Below are 17,051 nucleotides of genomic sequence, written 5' to 3' on the forward strand. Positions count from 1 at the left end.
TATGACAAAGGACTACTCAATCTCAAGCCCAGACATTGCCAAGTTTTACTAATTGAGCTCTTCTGATCTACCCTCTACATGATATACAGAACTCTTCAGTGGCTTCCAGTGAACGCTTCCATGATTTCACATGAGAGTCCCCTTCACATGAACCCTTCAATGGCTCCCAATGGCCTTGGAGAGAGTCCAAATTCCTGAATGTGTCCAAGGCCCTCCATTGCATGGCCCCTGACTTCCACCAGAGTTTTAACTGCCCCATCATTCCCAGGCACACTCTATGTGAACTGTACTGTATAGAGTTCACCCTGAACTGTATAGAGTTCCCAGTTCACCCTGAACTGTATAGAGTTCCCAGTTCATACCAAGCTATTTCAGATCCCCATGGCTGTGGTCATGTCATTCCCCCTGCCAGGAATCCTCTTCTGTTTTTGCTTGACTCACTCGTACTCATCCTTTGACTTGTTGAAGCTCCTGGGCTGGACCAAGAGCTCAAACAGCAACATTTGCCCACCTCAAGATCAGAAACCAGTCCTGCTGCATCTCTATAGCTCTAGCACCTGGCTTAGCAGGTACGTAGCAAAAGTATGTTGAATTAGACCATACTAAGATTTAAGATAGGAGTTTTAATCCTATCCTCTTATTAGCTGTGTGGTCTTGAGCATATCATTTCCCCTCTTTGGACCTCAGTAGATATACATTATGTAACTACCATGTGTAGACCTGATAAAAAGTTTAATTTCCTCCACTGTGAAATGGTTCTAATCTTTAAGATCCCTTCAAATTCTAAATGATATGGTTGCCACATCAATTCCACAGGCATAATATTACCCCACTGTAATACGGGGTAGTATCTAAATGGTGGCTTGGGGTCAGGATCCGTTGTAGCATGATGGCCAAGAAATCAGACTTCACATCAGACGAAGAGGTTGTGAACAACTGATTGGTGTTTTCTTAGAGACTCAGTTTCCTAGTCTGAAAAAATGATGGTAAAAAAAGGCCTACCTTGGGTTGATGGGAGGATGGAGTGAGATGCTGTGTGTGATGGACCCTCTCGTGCAGGGTAACTGTAGAGAACGGCTCTTAGTGACCTGTCTCACATGATAGGGTATCGCAAGAGCTGCGAGGTTCAGCATCTGATTGCTGGTGCAAGGTATGCATTCTGCGATTCCAGACTTACAAGGACTGGGCTCAAATTTTCCATCCGGGGAACTCACCAGCCAAAAAGGCTGGAAAAATAACTAGCTGCCCTTAGTCATAACATACCACAGGGGCTGAAGACCCCAATTAGCTTCTCCAGTGCCCATGCCTGGGGAAGGCTTGTCTGGCCCAGCCAGGGGCTTGGGTTCTTTCACTCTCTCCATCCTAGACAGAGCGTTGTTTTATTTGTTTGTTTTTAAAGTGGAGGTTCTCTAACCTCTTCCCCTTTGCCTCCTCCCGTGGGAAACTGTCCCATGGCCTTTTCGGTGAGGCTAGCCCAGCCCTCCGAATGATGGATCAAGAATGATCTTGATCAGTCTTGATCAGCAAGACAAGGGGATGGGAGAAACAGCAACTATGCCACCTCCTCATTGCTGCTGGGGTGTGTTGTCATGGATACCAAATGCAAGGAAGCAAAAGAAGCAGAAGAAAAACAAAAGCCACAGTATGCATGTATGTATATGTCTGTGTGTGTGCGTGCGAATCCTTGCACACTCCTGCAGGAGATCTAGAGAAAAAGGGAAGGTGGTCATTTTAGAGGAGGCCTGACATTTTAACGATTGGGCTGAAATTGTCCAAGGTGGATTAACATTTCCATTCACTATATGAGGTGACCCCTACATGATGCTACATGGTCAGAACGGGTCCCAGAATCTTGGTTCCTGTCTTTCTTCTTCTTCGTGTTCCTTGCCATTTGCCTCAATCCTATAGAATGCTCTTCTGAAGTGCCCACATATGGCAGGCCTGGTGCCAGGCTCCTACATTTCTTACTTGCTTTCATCCTTGCTATACCGCTGCAGGGTAGATTTTGCTACCCCTATTGTACAGATGGGGGGAGTTAAGGAGGTTAATGGTGTAGGCTGTGAAGTCAGGACGTCTGAGTGAATCCCAGATCTGCCTTTTCCTCGCTGTGTAACCCTCCACTGCTGCTGTGTAACCTTCCACTGCTGCTGTGTGTCCCAGTACTCTCGTCTGTAAGCAGTGGTACCAGCTCCTCACTTAGGGATGAGGATGCTTAGTGCAGGGCATGGTAAATGCCCAATAAATGACCGCTGCTGGCACTGATTTTTCTCAAGGACAAGCAGTGGGAAAGGACAGAGTTTTCCATTCATTGTGACTGCACAGCATCTACCATGAATGGAGCAATAACATTACCATGGTTTTGCTCCTGTCGGGGTCGGAGAAGGACTGACAGGGTTAGAGCTATGTTCTCCGAGCAGGTTGCCAATCCAGATCTCTCTCACTCTAAGACTTGACCTCTACCTGCTCATCACGTTCACCTGACTCAGATGCTGGGCTGATTTTCCCAGCCTGGGGAGGGTCGTGCCTTTGGAAACATTCAGAGAAGTGGCAGTGGCTGGTCTCTGAGAGCCAGACTGTACCTGGCAGGGAGGAAGGGGCTCATCCTGGAAACATCCCGGGCACTGTCCCTTCAGCACCTCCATCCCTCTCACACGGCTCTCAGGGCTTTGGAGACTTGAGGTGTGTCTCTCTGACATTGTGGGCTAATAGGCCTAACTATTAACTAAATGCTTCATTCAGGAACACAGAAAAAAGATAATCACATTGAGTGTTTTTGAAAAGTGATCTGAATCTTGGGAGGATGGTAATCTGGCATATCATGGGTGTCACTAGGTTCCAGTCCCAGCTCCAGAGCTAACCAGCTTGGTTACTTTGGGCAAGTCTCTGCACCTCTCTGGGCCTTGGTTTCCCCACCTCTAATGTGAGAGGGCTGGAACAATGAGAGTCACTTTGCTCTGAGGTCCTTTCTGCACTGGTCTTCTATGACTCTGGCCTCAAGTTGCTCCTGGCTTAAATAGGCTGCAGTTCCTCACTGTTCTATCTTTTGTCAAACCTGCTCCTCACAAGACAGCAGCATTTACACAAGAGTATCCCCACCTGGTGTTCACAGGCCTTTCCAGTGAGACACCAGTGATCTCTGGGGTTATCTCTCCCTGCTTTCCTTCTCTGGGTGGGGACAGGCTGAGTGCTCTTCAGAGAAGCACATATTAATAACAGCAACTTGCGTTTGCTCAGGGTTTTAGAGCTTACAATGGCATTAATATTATCAGTCACACAGCTGGGATGGGGTAAACAACTTAGGTTCAACTTCAAAGTCTCTACTTTTTTTTTTTTTTTAAGTCTCTACTTTTTTTTTTTTTTTTTTTTTTTTGCGATACGCGGGCCTCTCACTGCTGTGGCCTCTCCCGTTGCGGAGCACAGGCTCCGGACACGCAGGCTCAGCGGCCATGGCTCACGGGCCCAGCCGCTCCGCGGCACGTGGGATCTTCCCGGACCGGGGCACGAACCCGCGTCCCCTGCATCGGCAGGCGGACTCCCAACCACTGCACCACCAGGGAAGCCCCCAAATCTCTACTTTTAACAACCCCACATTACCTATGTCTTCAAAAGATCTCCTTAAGTTGAATTTGGAATTAACCGATGTTCATTAAACAAACCAACACATTCTGTTTGGCTTTGATTTAAAAAGAGAAAACTGGAACCCCTTCTCATATCCAGTTACTCAGTTACTCATTCACCATATGTTTATCAAATGGTCAGTATGTGTCAAGCACTATCTTGGATAACATAGTTGGAAATTAGAGTCAAATACAGCAGCTGCCCTCAAAGGGCTACGAAATCCAGAGGTAGCCACATATGGGTTAATCCCAACTTATAAGTGCTGGACTAATGTGGTGAGATGCGATATGCAAGATTGGAAAGAGCACGGGTTTTGGAGTTTGAGTCCTAGTTTTGAATCATGGTTTTACTGCTAACTAATTGAGTCCGTGGGTAAATCACCAAATGTCTCTGAACCTATCAGTAGTAATGCCACTTAGGATCTCTGCTGGAGTTTAAATGATATAATGCACATAAAGTACCTAGGACAGTGTCTGTCACACATGGGCAGTTAATACCTATTTATGATTATTATTAATCATCAGCACTGTGGGAGGGCAAAGTATGGCTTGACAATTCCACCCTGGCCAAGGACTGAGGAGGTACCATGCGGGCTGCGCCCTGAAGTATGAGTAGGTCTTTCCTAGGTGGAATCCTCTTTGGGGTGATGGGGCAAGGATGGGGTGGGACCATTTCAGGTAGAGCAGATGGTATAAAAAAAGCGTCAAAGGGCTGACAAGTTCAGGCAGCCATGAACAGGTTGGTGTGGCTGGCTGTTGGGGTTTGGATAGAACAGAAAATGGAAGATTATAGTGGAAGGCAAATTGGGGTCATAGACTGTAAAGGACCTTGGGAGCCATGCTAAGGAAGTTAGCCATGGTTCTATGGCTAAGGGGGAGACCCTGGAAGTTTGGAGTGTGTGCTAGGGAGATGGCAATGCAAGTGGCAATGTTGAAGATGGGACAAGGCTGGAGGTGGAGAAATTGACTATTAGGGTATTCAAAGGCACAGACAAGAGATGACAAGGGCCTGAGCTATATATAACTCATGGTGAGGATGAGGATGAGAGGATGGACAGAGAGGTAATTCAGGAGGTGCTGGCGGATACTTTGTTAGTGAGGAGAGGATGCTCACAAGAGGTAGACCAGAGTTTTTTGTGTTTTTTGGACCATACACTTGGGTGAATGGTGGGGCCATTACTCAGGAATGAGAAAACTGAAAACGGATTAGAAGGTTTAGGAATAACGTTAGGATTCAGCTTTGAACCTGTATTTGATGTGGTGAAGTCCGGAAGGCAGTTGGCTCTGCAGGTATGGAGCTTAGGAGAGAAGTCTGGCCCAGGGCAGAGATCTGGGTGTTCGCCATCCAGGTGTGGTAGCTCCCACTGTGGGAAGCCCAGGGTTTCCCCTCAGGCAGTTCTATGAAAGGAGAAGAGGTGAGTTGACCAGAACTCTGGGAAGCATCAATCTCCAAGGGTCCAGCCAGAAAGAGGAATCACACTGAACATGTCCCCAGGGGTCCCAGTGGGCGGGAGCCACAGCACAGGGCCTACCTATGGTGCTTGCTTTCTACGGAAAGAAGGAAGACACAGCAGAGCCCAGGCCCTTGGGCAACCAGCTTGGGAATGTGGCCTTTGGAGAAGCTGTCCAACCTTGGGGTGAGAGGCAGTTGAGTCCACGGCTTAGTTCCCAGCAGCCCCACACTCGCGTCAGCATTTCTCCATTCGTCTTGGTCTCTAACTTGAGGCTTGACCTTGACCAGGTCACTTCGCCTCTCTGGGTCTCAGCTTCCTCATTTCCACGGTGGTGGTCACAGGTAGACAGATGCTCTTTAAAGCTCTCCATTCCCTGATATTACATGCTGACCCTTCTGGGGGCCTTGGCCCTACCTGGGTATGATTGTCTCTGTGTCTGAAATGAGGTGAGAGTGACACCAGTCAAAACTCTTTCTGGGAACAAGTCACTTCTGGGTGATTCCTGCCAATAACTCGAAATGAGGAATTTCTAGAATTAAAACAAATTAGGGCTAATTTACCTGGGCTGAATTCCTCTCTCTGTTCATGTGAAACAAATTCCCTGGTTTCCCAACTTCTCTTCATCCTGATTTAAACCTTTTCTCTCAGCTTTGCCTTCGGTCACTGGTTTTCCTCCTCATCTACTCTTTGGCTTATAATTTAAACAATAACAGTAAAAGCAACTGGCCCTAAATATACAGCCTTTTCATCAGTGGAGAAAAAGAAGAATCCAAGGTCCCCCAGGTGTGGACCTTGCAGAAATGAAGACCTGGGCAAGTAGCTTGTCACTGGCTCTGGGTGGTAGGGCATTCGGCTTTTGTCCTGACTCGGAGGGGCACTGCACAGGCCCTGGAATTGGGGAGAGGGAAGGAGACCACCATTCGCTGGACTCCTACACCCCACATGGAGCTACACGTATGGAACACACTAGAACACTCTAACAACCTGGTAAGGTACGTGTCATTATGCCCATTTTAGACACGTGGAAACTAAATCTCAGGGAGGTCAAGCTAATAGCCATAGACCAAGATTCAAACCCAGGCTGGTCTCCCTCCCAAGTCCAAGATTCCCTCCCCACCCCCACATCAAACTCCTTTCTCTGGCAGAAAGGTGTTTGCCTCCAGGGCACGTTATTGTACAGCCAAAAATTCTGGCTGTGCCCCCCTGTGCACTTTGAAAGAGATAATGGATGTGAAAGTGGTTTTAAACTGTAAAGCATTAGGTCTGAGTTAGTCATTGTCTAATTTTGTTATTCCCTGGGCAGGGAAAGATCAAGTTTTAACTGTCCAGCAGAGAAGGTAATCTCTCCCATTTTTAAGGATTTCAGATATGGGGAAAGGTGACTCTTCCACCCACGCCTGGAGAGTCTTAGAATTTTCTCCATGGAATCACTCAATGCTATCTAGCTCCTGTTGGGAAAGCCGTTTTTTTGGGGGGTGGATTCCCTTTTACTGGGAGCGTCCTTGATTTGCTAAAAGAGTTTATCTGGCAACTTAGCTATCCTTCCCCACATACTCCAGTGAGCTGGAACCTTGGGCATCAGTAGCCTGGGAGTCGCCGTAATCCCCAGAACTGATAGCATCATCTGAACAGCCCTGGCTCCCTGCTCTGTATCACACACGGGGGCACATTCTTAAATTTTCCTTGGATCACTATTTAACTGGAGCTGAACTTTGAACTCCTAGTATCCTCAGAGTCCCAGATAGAACCTGGCTAATATCAGGAAGGTGATCAATTAATGTTTCTCAATTTATTCAGTGTGGTCATTCATCCTTATATATATTGATCCATATATATATATATATATATATAGAGAGAGAGAGAGAGAGAGAGAGAGAGTGTCTGTATGGGCCCCAGACTGCACCAGTGCCCAGGAATACCGTGGCGAGCAAAATGGCAGGAGGTGACAGTCTACTGGAAGAGACAGAGCATGCAAATAACTGCAGATTATAAATACTAATACATGTTGTGACATAGCCTATGAAGAAAAAGTCCTGAGAGCTGAGAGAGCATGGATAGAGGGACCTGACCTGCTTTCCACAGGAATGGGATCTAAAGGACAGGGTGGCATTTAGGGGTCCTGGTGGCAGAGAAGGCATACCAGACTGAAGGTTTAGCATGTGCAAAGGCCCTGAAGCAGCGGCGAGCTCAGTGTGTGAGTGAACATGCATGAAAGACTGGGTGGCTGGAACACAGAGGCAGGGGGAGAGGGGCCTCAGTCGGGTAAGGATTCTGGCCTTTATCCTCAGAGTGATGGGAAGCCATTGAGAAGTTTTAAGCAGGGGAGTGACAAGACCACATGTGTGTCTTAAGGTCACTTGGGCAACAGCGTGGAGAATGGATTGGAGCTGGGGCGAGCATAGAATCAGGGAGACTGGCTGGGATTATGAACTCAGAGAGCACTAAACCTCTCTGCTTCTCCCAGCAGCCCAGCAGAGAGCTGAGTGCTGTTTGGATCTTGGCTCTACCACCAGCTAGCTGTGCAATGTAGGGCGAATCACTTAAGCTTCCGGTTTTCCCCATATTTCCACATCTGTAAAATGGGGGAAGAACTACTTCCCTTGCTTGACTAATTTTTTTTTCCTTAATTGAATAAACTGAACACCAGTCAGGAATCCTTTACAACCTGGGCTGGGAAGAGGTTGCCAAAACCAGTCGCTGCAGGGCCTGTTTGACTTGGCAGCTGCAGACCACCTTATCTGCCTTACCCTTATTCCACAGACCTACTGCACAGTCTGCAGATGTGTGGTTGGTTTCCTGCGCCCAATCCCAAGCAGGGAGAAATAGCAGCAGCTGATGTCCCATTACTGATGGCACCAGCTACTCCTGCTGCCACCATCTGGAATGAGCTCTGTGAGCATCTGTCCTTTCCTCCACTTCTGTGAGCTTCAGCCTTCCTATCAGTAAAACAAGCCTAGGCACCTTGATCCTTCCAGGCAATATTTGTGAAGCGCGGCTACTGGTCAGGGACTAGGCTCTGGGGACATTAAGACAGACCTATTTCCTGCCCTTGGGGGTGTTCACGTCTCATTGCACATAAAATTATGGACATGAAGGTGTTTTTAAAATTCTAACACTGTTTATACTTAGAACAACTCTAAAGGGAGGGTTGAACTGGAAATATGGAGATTTTGCTTCTGGCGCTAGTTCTATTCCAAAGTAACTAGACCTGAAACAAGTCCATTGACCTTGAGTTGACAAGCCTTAGTTTCTTAGTTTCAGTCAAATGAAGGAGTGAAATTTAAGGCCATCCCACTTTATATGTTGTAATTCTATCTATCCTTGAAATCTGAATCCCCTTCCCAAATTCTGTAGCTGATTTCCTTTAGGACTTCCTTTTTTTTTTTCTTATTTCAAAGACTCAAAACTTGCTTTTGACTTTCAGTCTGCACCTTCTATTGAATCCAGGAGGCTCAAATGCGTAACACCTACAGTGGTTCCGGCACGGAATATAATGAGTGAAGCATGCTATAGGGAAAGGTGAGGACTGTGGCAAAGGAGAGCCGGCTTGTGCAATTTAAAGGGGAGAGCTTCTTCTCAGCTCCAACAAATTATTCTTTTATACAAAGGGGCAGGCTGGATCGAAGTTCCGTTTTCCTTTAGAACATCTCAGTTTTGTCCTTTTCTCTCCCTTCCCCCCTGATCACACTGTCCTCCAAAGATAGACAGTAGCAGTCTCTTATGTGGTCTTCCAGCCTGCAGTTTGACCTTTCTAATCTTCTTTTACACAAACCTAAGCCAGAAGAATCTTCCCACTTCATCCCTTCATCAGGAACCTACAATGGCTCCCTGTGGACCCCAAGTCAGTTCACAGCACTTTACCTAGGATTTACTGAACACTTACCAGGACAGGCATTGTACTGGATGCTGTGGAGACTAGAAGCATGAGTTACAATAAACAAGTCTGTCACTTAAAAAATCTCATGGACTGGGACAGGATTTAACGTTTGTGTTACTGACCTTAGAATCCGATGAAAACGACAGACTCTCCTCCCAGAAAAAAACATACTCATATAAGTAACTGCAAATTATAAATACGAACTACAGACTGTGACACATCCTATGAAGAAAAAGTCCTGAGAGCCAAGAGAGCATGGATAGAGGGACCTGACCTGCTTTCCAACCTGGACACCCATCTTCTAAGCACCACAATTTAAGAACCCCCTTCCTCAAGAAAGTGCAGTGCTGAGGGCTAAGTGTGATGGAGAGAAGGGGAATGATTAATTCCAGCCAAGGAAGCCCTAATGGAGGAGACATGATGCCCCTTTGAAATCACACAGTCCTGGATTTGAGCTTCCACTCACCAGATGTGTGTCCTTGGGCCAGTTATTTAACCTCTCTGAGCCTCGATTTCCTCATCTGTGTAATGGCAAGAATGCTCCTCATTTCACAATGAAGATGAATTAATCAACGTGAAACACCGGCTGGTAGCATCACTCAAGGAGTGTCAGCACCTTCTTTGCCCCTTGGCCTCTCCCAGGTTTGCCTGTGCTCCTTTCTTCATATCACTGTCAAATGCAAATACATTTGGCTCTATCAGGACACTTCTGTCTGCTGGGAAGAATCCTACTGGCCCCCAAGCCGTGCTTGTTTATCCCTGCCCTCTTTCTTTTGCCCTGTCTCTACCATTCATTCATTTATTCATTCACTCACTCATCTGGATTATAGACTGAAATATTCTCCAGGCTTCTCGGATTCCTCTCTCTTCTGGACAAGCCTAGAACCTCCCTGTGTGTGTGTAGGGGAGGGGTGGGGGCAGGAGGAAGCTCTTCCATCTTCGATTCCTCTTCTGTGCATGGCCCCTTGCAGGCCTGAAACGTCAGGGGTCTTTCTGACGTCTCTCTCAGTCCCCACATCCAATCAGTCACCAGGTCCTCTTCAGGCTTCTGGCGAATGAGCTTTGTGTTAATTGGCATTGATGTTTCTCAGGTTCAACTCTTATTGATTCTTTCTGGACCTCGACAATTTCCTCCTTAATGAATTTCCCAGGAGCCGTTATCCCATTTCCAATTCATCCTGGACGCTGGCACCAAACTTAAATTGAAAATGACCGTACCTTTTTATTTTTGTGTCTGGGGCATACAACACAGAGCCTAGCCTATAGAAAGTGATTGTGGTAGATTAAAGATGGCCCCTGATTCTTTGCTATTGCTTCCATTGAGGGGTGATGTCTAATTCCCTTCCCCTTGAATCTGGGCTGGTCTTAGACACTTGCTTAACCAACAGACTACAGCAGAAACAAGGTCATGGGACTTTTGAGGCAATTTCGTGAGAAGTCTTGCAGCTTCCATCTCTATCTCTCGGAATGCCTTCTCTTAGATTCATGGGCTGCCATGTAGGAAGTCCAACTACTCTGAAGCCATCAGGCTGTGAGAAGACCCAAGCCACATGGAGAAGCCACTTGTAGCAACGCTAGTCAACGGGTCAGCAGAGCTTCCAGCTGACAGCGAGGGGCTAGAAGCCACTTTGGGAGTGGATCTCCAGCACTCAGCTAACCCCATGAGTATCAGAGATGAACTGCCCATCTGAGCCTTTTCCAGATTCCTGACCCACAGAATCATGAGCAAAATAAAATGGTTATTTGAAGATTGTTAGTTTTGGTGTAGCTCGTTGCATACCAGTAATTACCAGAACAGTGCTCAAAACCTTTCTGTTGAATGAATAAATAATTCCTTTGCAGTAGTGCACTAATGGTGTCCCTGCCCTATTCGAGAGCTCTTCATGGCTCCCTATCGCCTGAGCAATAACGTTTTGTGCCCTTAGTTGGCGTTCAAGGTCCTCCATAATTTGTCTTCAGCCTGCTTTTCAGACCTTATTACCCACTCTCACTTGGTGTGGATCCATCCTATAGTAAAGATTGTTCGAGCTGTGTCCCAAACACGCAAATACTTCTCCAACGTCATGTCTTTGCTTATATAGACTGCTTTCTCCACCTAAATGCCCTTTCTTCCCACAAACCCACCTCAGTAGGTCCACAGTCAATTTGTCCTTAGAGATGTGAGTCAGATGCCTCCTCTGGCTTCCCAGGCCAGCAGGGAGCCCTCCTCTTTCTGGCCCAGGTTTGTCTGCTGGTTTGTTTAGCTCCTCTTTCAGCACTCACCCTGTTCTTCATTCCTTACCTCCTCTATTGCATTGTAAGCTCCTTGTGTTTGGGGAGGGGGTGAGGGAGAGAGGTCCTGGCACGTAACAGGGCGCACAGAAATGTTCTGTGTGGCTTCCCAGGCATGAATCCCTACAGAGCTTGAGTTGAGACCGGACAGCACGTAATGTGGCACGTGGTGTCTCCCAAGCCAGGTGTACATGTGGTTGAAGGGAGGAAGGGTATTTAGAAGAAACATAGGCTTTAGCATAAGCTCAGATTTTGAGCCATAACCGTGCCACTTACTGTGTGGCCTTGGGTGAAATGCTTAAACTCTCTGAGCTCCAGTTTCCTTATTTTGGGAACTAGAGACTTTGGATGAGAATGTGTATAAATGTGCTCAGCGCTTGGCACATTGCAAGCCATTAATGACTGCTTGCTGAATAGAGGCAACAGAATGGTTGATCAGCTTCCTGATGATCAGTTCCAATTATGTCAATTTGGGAGAGAACTTTCCTTCAACCACACCCCCCGCCCCTCCCCCCGCCAATAAATAAATATTGAAAAAAAAAAACAAAGAAAAAGAGAACAGTGAAGAGGCACAATGGAGACCACCTAGCTACCCCCAACTATATTAATCTGTGTAATCTTCAGCAAGTTCTCACTGAGGTCTCAGTCTCCTCATCCGTAAATTGAGCGGTGGTCATTGGAATCTAAGCTCCCCTCCAGCTCTGACATTCCAAGAGCATTAAAGAAAAAGGATGAATCACCCCTTCAAAATACCAGTATGGGCTGGGCCCTCCCCGGTCGTCCCCATCCAGCACAGCCAAGAGCTCTTAATACACAGCCAGCTTCCTCTTGCAGCTGCCACCAAACTTCAACCCCCTTTCCCAGGAGTCTGAGAAGCAAGACTGATAATGGACCCCTGGCCTTCTCCATCTCAACAGGGAACCAGATCCCATTCCAAGACTCTGGGGGCCAGAGGGTCCTCCCCTAAGGGGGCTGGCTTTCTGTGGACATTTGGCCTCAGTATGCCCGTGCATCAAGTGTCGGGATGCTGGAAGGCGGAAGGGAAAAAGGGAAGAGTTGAAAATAGAGGGTTGATGAGTGAATTCCTGCAATCAGGGCAGGAGGGCTGGGGTGCTGGGAAACCTTGCCTTTCTCTTGCAGGATTTTGAAAAAGTTGATGCGTCTGTATCAGTAATGGTTATAAGTCTCCATTCGGGGGACGCGTGGTCCCTCAGCAGCTGCATAAGTTCGTAGACACAGGCTGTCAAAGCCTCCGAAGACACCAAGATCAATTTTCCTCCTTACAGGAGGTAGGCACTAGGTGACCGCAGAGGACAGTTTTCTTGCCTCTCTGCCCAGAGCTCTCTACTCCTTTCCGCGTTGATGCTATTATTAGTATTATCAACATTAATAATAATGGAGACGTAACCACGGCTGTGCATTAGTCACAATGTTCCAGGAGCCAGCACCTCCTTCTCTCTCTTGTGGGACGGGCTGGGTCCTGCTGGGTCTTCCCTCCGTGTCCGGAACGGCCCTTTGAGGCTGTCTGTCCGGTGGTCTGTCTCTTGCCGGTCACGTCTGCAGCCCGGGTCCTCCTAGCTCCCGCGGGCTCCCGCTCTGAAAGCCGAGAAGCTCGCCGGCTGCGAGCGGGTTTTCCAAGTGGGCAGGGGGGGGGGGGTGGGGGGGGGCCAGCGGGCGGAGAGAGGAGTGACACTGCCAACATGGGGGTGGGGGGCGCTGGCCTCGGCGCGCTCTCCGAGTTTTGGCTGCCCGCCCAGCTGGGAATAACTCTCTTCGCATAATTCGCGTGTTTACCAGGCATGAAAATTCTTGCTTTCGGCTCCCCCCACCCCCCGTAAGCCCCCTCCCCTTCCCCTCGCCCCACCACCTCCGCCCCTCGCAAGTGAAACTCTGTCTAAAAAAATATTGGCCCGCGGCACAGAAAGTTTTGCATAAATTCATAAGTGATGAATGGCTGATTTTAACGTTATTTGGGTATTTGTCAGAACTTAACAAATATACATGGGGACGGCGGTTCATAAACTTAAACATCTCAATATCCCCTTTCTTCTGGAAATAAATTACGTTTGTTTGCCCGGCTTGGAGTCTTAAGGTAGCCGACATTAGGAATATTTTAAAAGCCATCATCCATCGAGCATGTCTCCCAGGCGCCAGGAAGATTAAATGAAAGAATCATAAGATGGAGGTCTTTAACTTTTAATCCTTTTACAATGAAGCCTCAGATAGTCGCGGGGGCAGGGTGCCCTCTCTGGGGGGAATAATGCCGTTATTCCTCGGCTCTCAGTTAATGAATACCCTAACGTCTGTCCCACGGCTGACGGAGGCAGCGCCGGGGAGGGGGCTCCGGCTCCCGAGCCAGGCTATTGAAATGAGGAGCCACCGAGGCTGCGTCGGGAGGGAAGAAAGCGCCCGGCTGGAGGGACAGGGCGGGCGGGGCCGGGGGCATTGAGACTGCGCTGGGGACCCAGCGCAGGTTTGAAATAATTAGCATAGATTCCCCGGGACTCCGGACTGGGGTGGGGGGGAGGGGGGGGAAGGGACGCCGGGAGGGAGGCGCGGGGAGGTGGCAGGGGGGTGGGGAGGGAGCAAAGGAGAGCGACTTTGGAGTCCAAGATAAATAAAAGGAGAGCTGAGCAGTGTCAGGAAGCCGGCCCACGTGGAGCTGCGCGGACGGGCGCCACCGCGGACTGAGGCGGAGGGACGCACGCGAGTCCAGAGCTGGCCCCGAGAAGCTGGCTTTTTAAGGGGTGGGGTGGCGGTGAGGTCTTGCACGTCCCTTTAAGGGGAAACACGTCTGTTGCCCCGATGTAACCCAAAGCTCAAAGATGCAGATTCTGATTTCTCCTCCCTCCCCCACGCCCAAGTGGAGTAAGTGCCTAGAGAGGGGGCCACGCCCGGTTCCCAACTGCAGATCCCAGTGGTGGCATTTTTCACCCAAATTCGGACTCCTCTGAAATCCTGACCCTCTGAGCCCTCCTTAGGTCCCAGGGGAGCGGGGAGGTGAGTGTCAAATCTCCCAGCTATCACCAGCAATTCTGGCTGAGGGCCTGGGATTTCGGGGGCTCAGACCTGCAGGATCCCTGAGGTTGCGTTGATTCCAAGGGATCGCCTCAGCTAGCACCACCACAGCTTCCGGGAGTGCAAAGGGTTAACGCGGGCTGGATATTGAGGTGGGGGTGTGCGAGGCGGGAGGGGTGTCGGGATCTGGGTGGGCGCGCTCTGATCTCCCCCCCCATTCCTCGGGGGTCAAGTTTCAGCGGCACTCCGCCCCCAGGGTAGGTGTGAAAGACACGTGTCCCCATTGTGAAGGGCCTGTCAGGCAGGACAAAGCGGCCGCCCACCCTCCCCCCCCGCCCCTCGGCCCAGCCTGGGGTCAGCTCCAGGGGGCCGGCTGGGTGTCGAGGTCACGATGGGCCCGAGCTTTGGTGACATAGGCAGAAAAAGCTGGGAGACTGGGCGGAGGCCACGTGATGCTCAAGTGAGGAGTTTGAGAATAGCTCCCCCCACCCCCCGCCCCAAGAAAAACTGAGCGGTCACTTCCATCACACCAGAAGACGGGATGAACCCCTTCTCCCAACAGGCATAGTAAGCACAGCGGCACCCCCAACCCGCCCCTCCCACCCCTCACCCCCCCATCAATCACCAACACAGAGAATCGCAGTGTCGAGCGCAGTCGATTTTAGTGGTTTTCTTTAATCCTGCTCTGCACTTCTTTCTCATTTACTACACGGGATATTATAAAGAATAAATAGCAGATACTCTTAATTTACAATGATTAGTCATTCCATTTGTTCTCTATATTTACAATAACTGTAAAATAACATTGAACTCTATAGCTTCTTCGAGGTCCAAGGAAAACCAAAACACTTTCCGAAGAATGGAAAATAGCTTTTTAAAAGTCCTTCTACAAAAGTTCTCCCCTCTCTTTGTACTTTAAGAAAAAATAACATTTCCCCCCTGCTTCGCCATGCGAAGGGCACTGGAATATAAATAGCAGGTTAACATTATTAGCAACAACCAGAATAAGTCTCTCTTTTCTCTGTTCTTTTTCTTCCTTTTGCTTAAAAAAATTTTAAAAATACAGTAGAAGCCGGTAACTTTTAACGTATAATACTGACCTTTTAATAAGTAAATTAAAACTGGGACCGTATATACATACACATATACATTCCTACACAGTTAAACAGTGCATTACATGAACCAGAAAGCTAGGTCTCTGTAGCCGGAAAAAAAAAAAAAAAAAAGTTCATTGAATCCCCTCGCGAGAGGGTGGTGGAACTGGTTGGAGACTGTGCGGGGGGCGTCGGTGGGGATCGATCAAGTGTCCGGGTGCGGGCAGGGGGCCCTGAGTTCTAGCATGAGCACTTGCACTCGGAAATGATGGGGTACTGGATGGGAATCCAGCCGCAGCGCTGGCCCCCGCGCCGCTGACAGCGCCACCGCAGCACCGTGAGGTGCACGGACTTGGACGGCTTGCACACCATGCCCTCTGGCACGGAGCACGAGCGCTTGCTGAAGCAGCTGCCCACCTTCACGTAGCGCGGCCAAAAGCGGCTGCCCAGGTCGTTCCAGGCGTACAGCACCGGGCAAAAGGTCTGCGACCACAGCCACATCTGTAACTTCCTCCGCAGCTTCTTGCTCAGGCGCTGCTTCTTGCCCGGGGCCAAGCCCTCGGAGAACTCCAGCCCTTTGATCTCGCTCGGCATGGCCCCCGACGGCCGCTGCCGCAGCAGCTGGTCCAGCTCCGCCAGGTCCTCGGCGCCCCCGGCCGCCACCCCGCCCCCGCCGGGCCGGTCCTCGGGGGGAGAGGTGGCCATGAAGCCCGGGTCGTAGTGGCCCCCGAGCAGTGAGCGCAGCAGCGTCTCGTTCAGATCCTTCTCCTTGGGGTCAAAAATAGGGTCCGGGTGTTCGATGAGGTCCACCAGGGGCAGGTTGTCGCTGGGAGCCGGGCGGATGTGGAGATAGTGCTGGCCGCCGGCCGGTGCCGCCCGCAGCCCCAGGACCACCACCAGGGCGTAGAGGGTGACCCCCAGGCTGGGGCAGCGCTCCATGCCTCCGGCGCGCGCCCGGGGCTGCTGCTTCGTCCCGCGTCCCCGGAGGAGAGCACGCCGAGCCCGCGGCGCCGCCGCGCTCCCCCGTCTCTCCGGAGGCGGCTCACCCGAGGCTGGGCAGGCGCAGGGCCGGCAGCATGAGTCGCCGGCAGAGCCCTTCGCGCGGCGCCGGCTCCCACCGGGGCGGAAAAAACGCACACAAGTTGGCCGCAACTCCTCTCCCAGGTCTACTCGGGAAGGCGGCCGCGGCGGGGCATCCGAAATTACTCCAGGGCAACCGCGGGCGCTGGGGGCGCCGGCTGCTCGCTGCCTTCCCGGGCTGGCGGCGGCGCAGGGCGCGTGGACTGGCCGCTCTCCCCGCCTCCTCCTCTAGCTGCTCGTCGTCCGGCCGCTCTGTGCAGCGCCGCGGGCCGAGCCGGTCCTAGGGGCACTTCCCTCCGCCTGCTCGGGGCTCCGCGGCCGTCTCTGCCCGGCGGACTCCAGCGGTGGCGGCGGCGGCGGCGTCCGCGCACGTTGGCACCGGTTTGTCTGTCTCGCAGGGTCCAAGCCTTTAAATTTCCTGCACTTTCAGCTCCATCACCATGGAAACCACTGACTCTCTCGGCGTTGCCCCCTCCCCCTTCTTCCCCCCAAACAACAACCCCACCCCCCCCTTCTCCACCCCCGAGGAGCCGGAGCCGCACAGGCTCCGAGGGAAGCCGCCTGCACTCGCCGCGGAGGCGGCGGCGGCGGCTTCGGCAGCGCCCGGGCTGTGCCCCGCCGGACCCAGAGGTCCCCGGGG

The 17,051-nt window shown here is 50.5% G+C and overlaps 1 protein-coding gene across 1 annotated transcript; it reads right to left on the reverse strand.

The window, feature by feature from the left end:
• Nucleotides 1-14,880: 14,880 nt before the first annotated feature.
• Nucleotides 14,881-16,763, reverse strand: NOG (noggin). Its single transcript, XM_024127830.2, has one exon. It carries the CDS (start codon nucleotides 16,268-16,270, stop codon nucleotides 15,572-15,574), a length of 699 nt encoding a protein of 232 aa, XP_023983598.1. The 5' UTR covers nucleotides 16,271-16,763; the 3' UTR covers nucleotides 14,881-15,571.
• Between the last annotated feature and the right edge of the window lie 288 nt (nucleotides 16,764-17,051).

The sequence above is a fragment of the Physeter macrocephalus genome, chromosome 14 (assembly GCF_002837175.3).
Source record: "Physeter macrocephalus isolate SW-GA chromosome 14, ASM283717v5, whole genome shotgun sequence".
NCBI classification, from domain to species: domain Eukaryota; kingdom Metazoa; phylum Chordata; class Mammalia; order Artiodactyla; family Physeteridae; genus Physeter; species Physeter macrocephalus.

Coding starts and splice junctions, on each gene's coding strand:
- NOG (XM_024127830.2), bottom strand. CDS start 16,270: ATGGAGCGCTGCCCCAGCCTGGGGGTCACCCTCTACGCCCTGGTGGTG.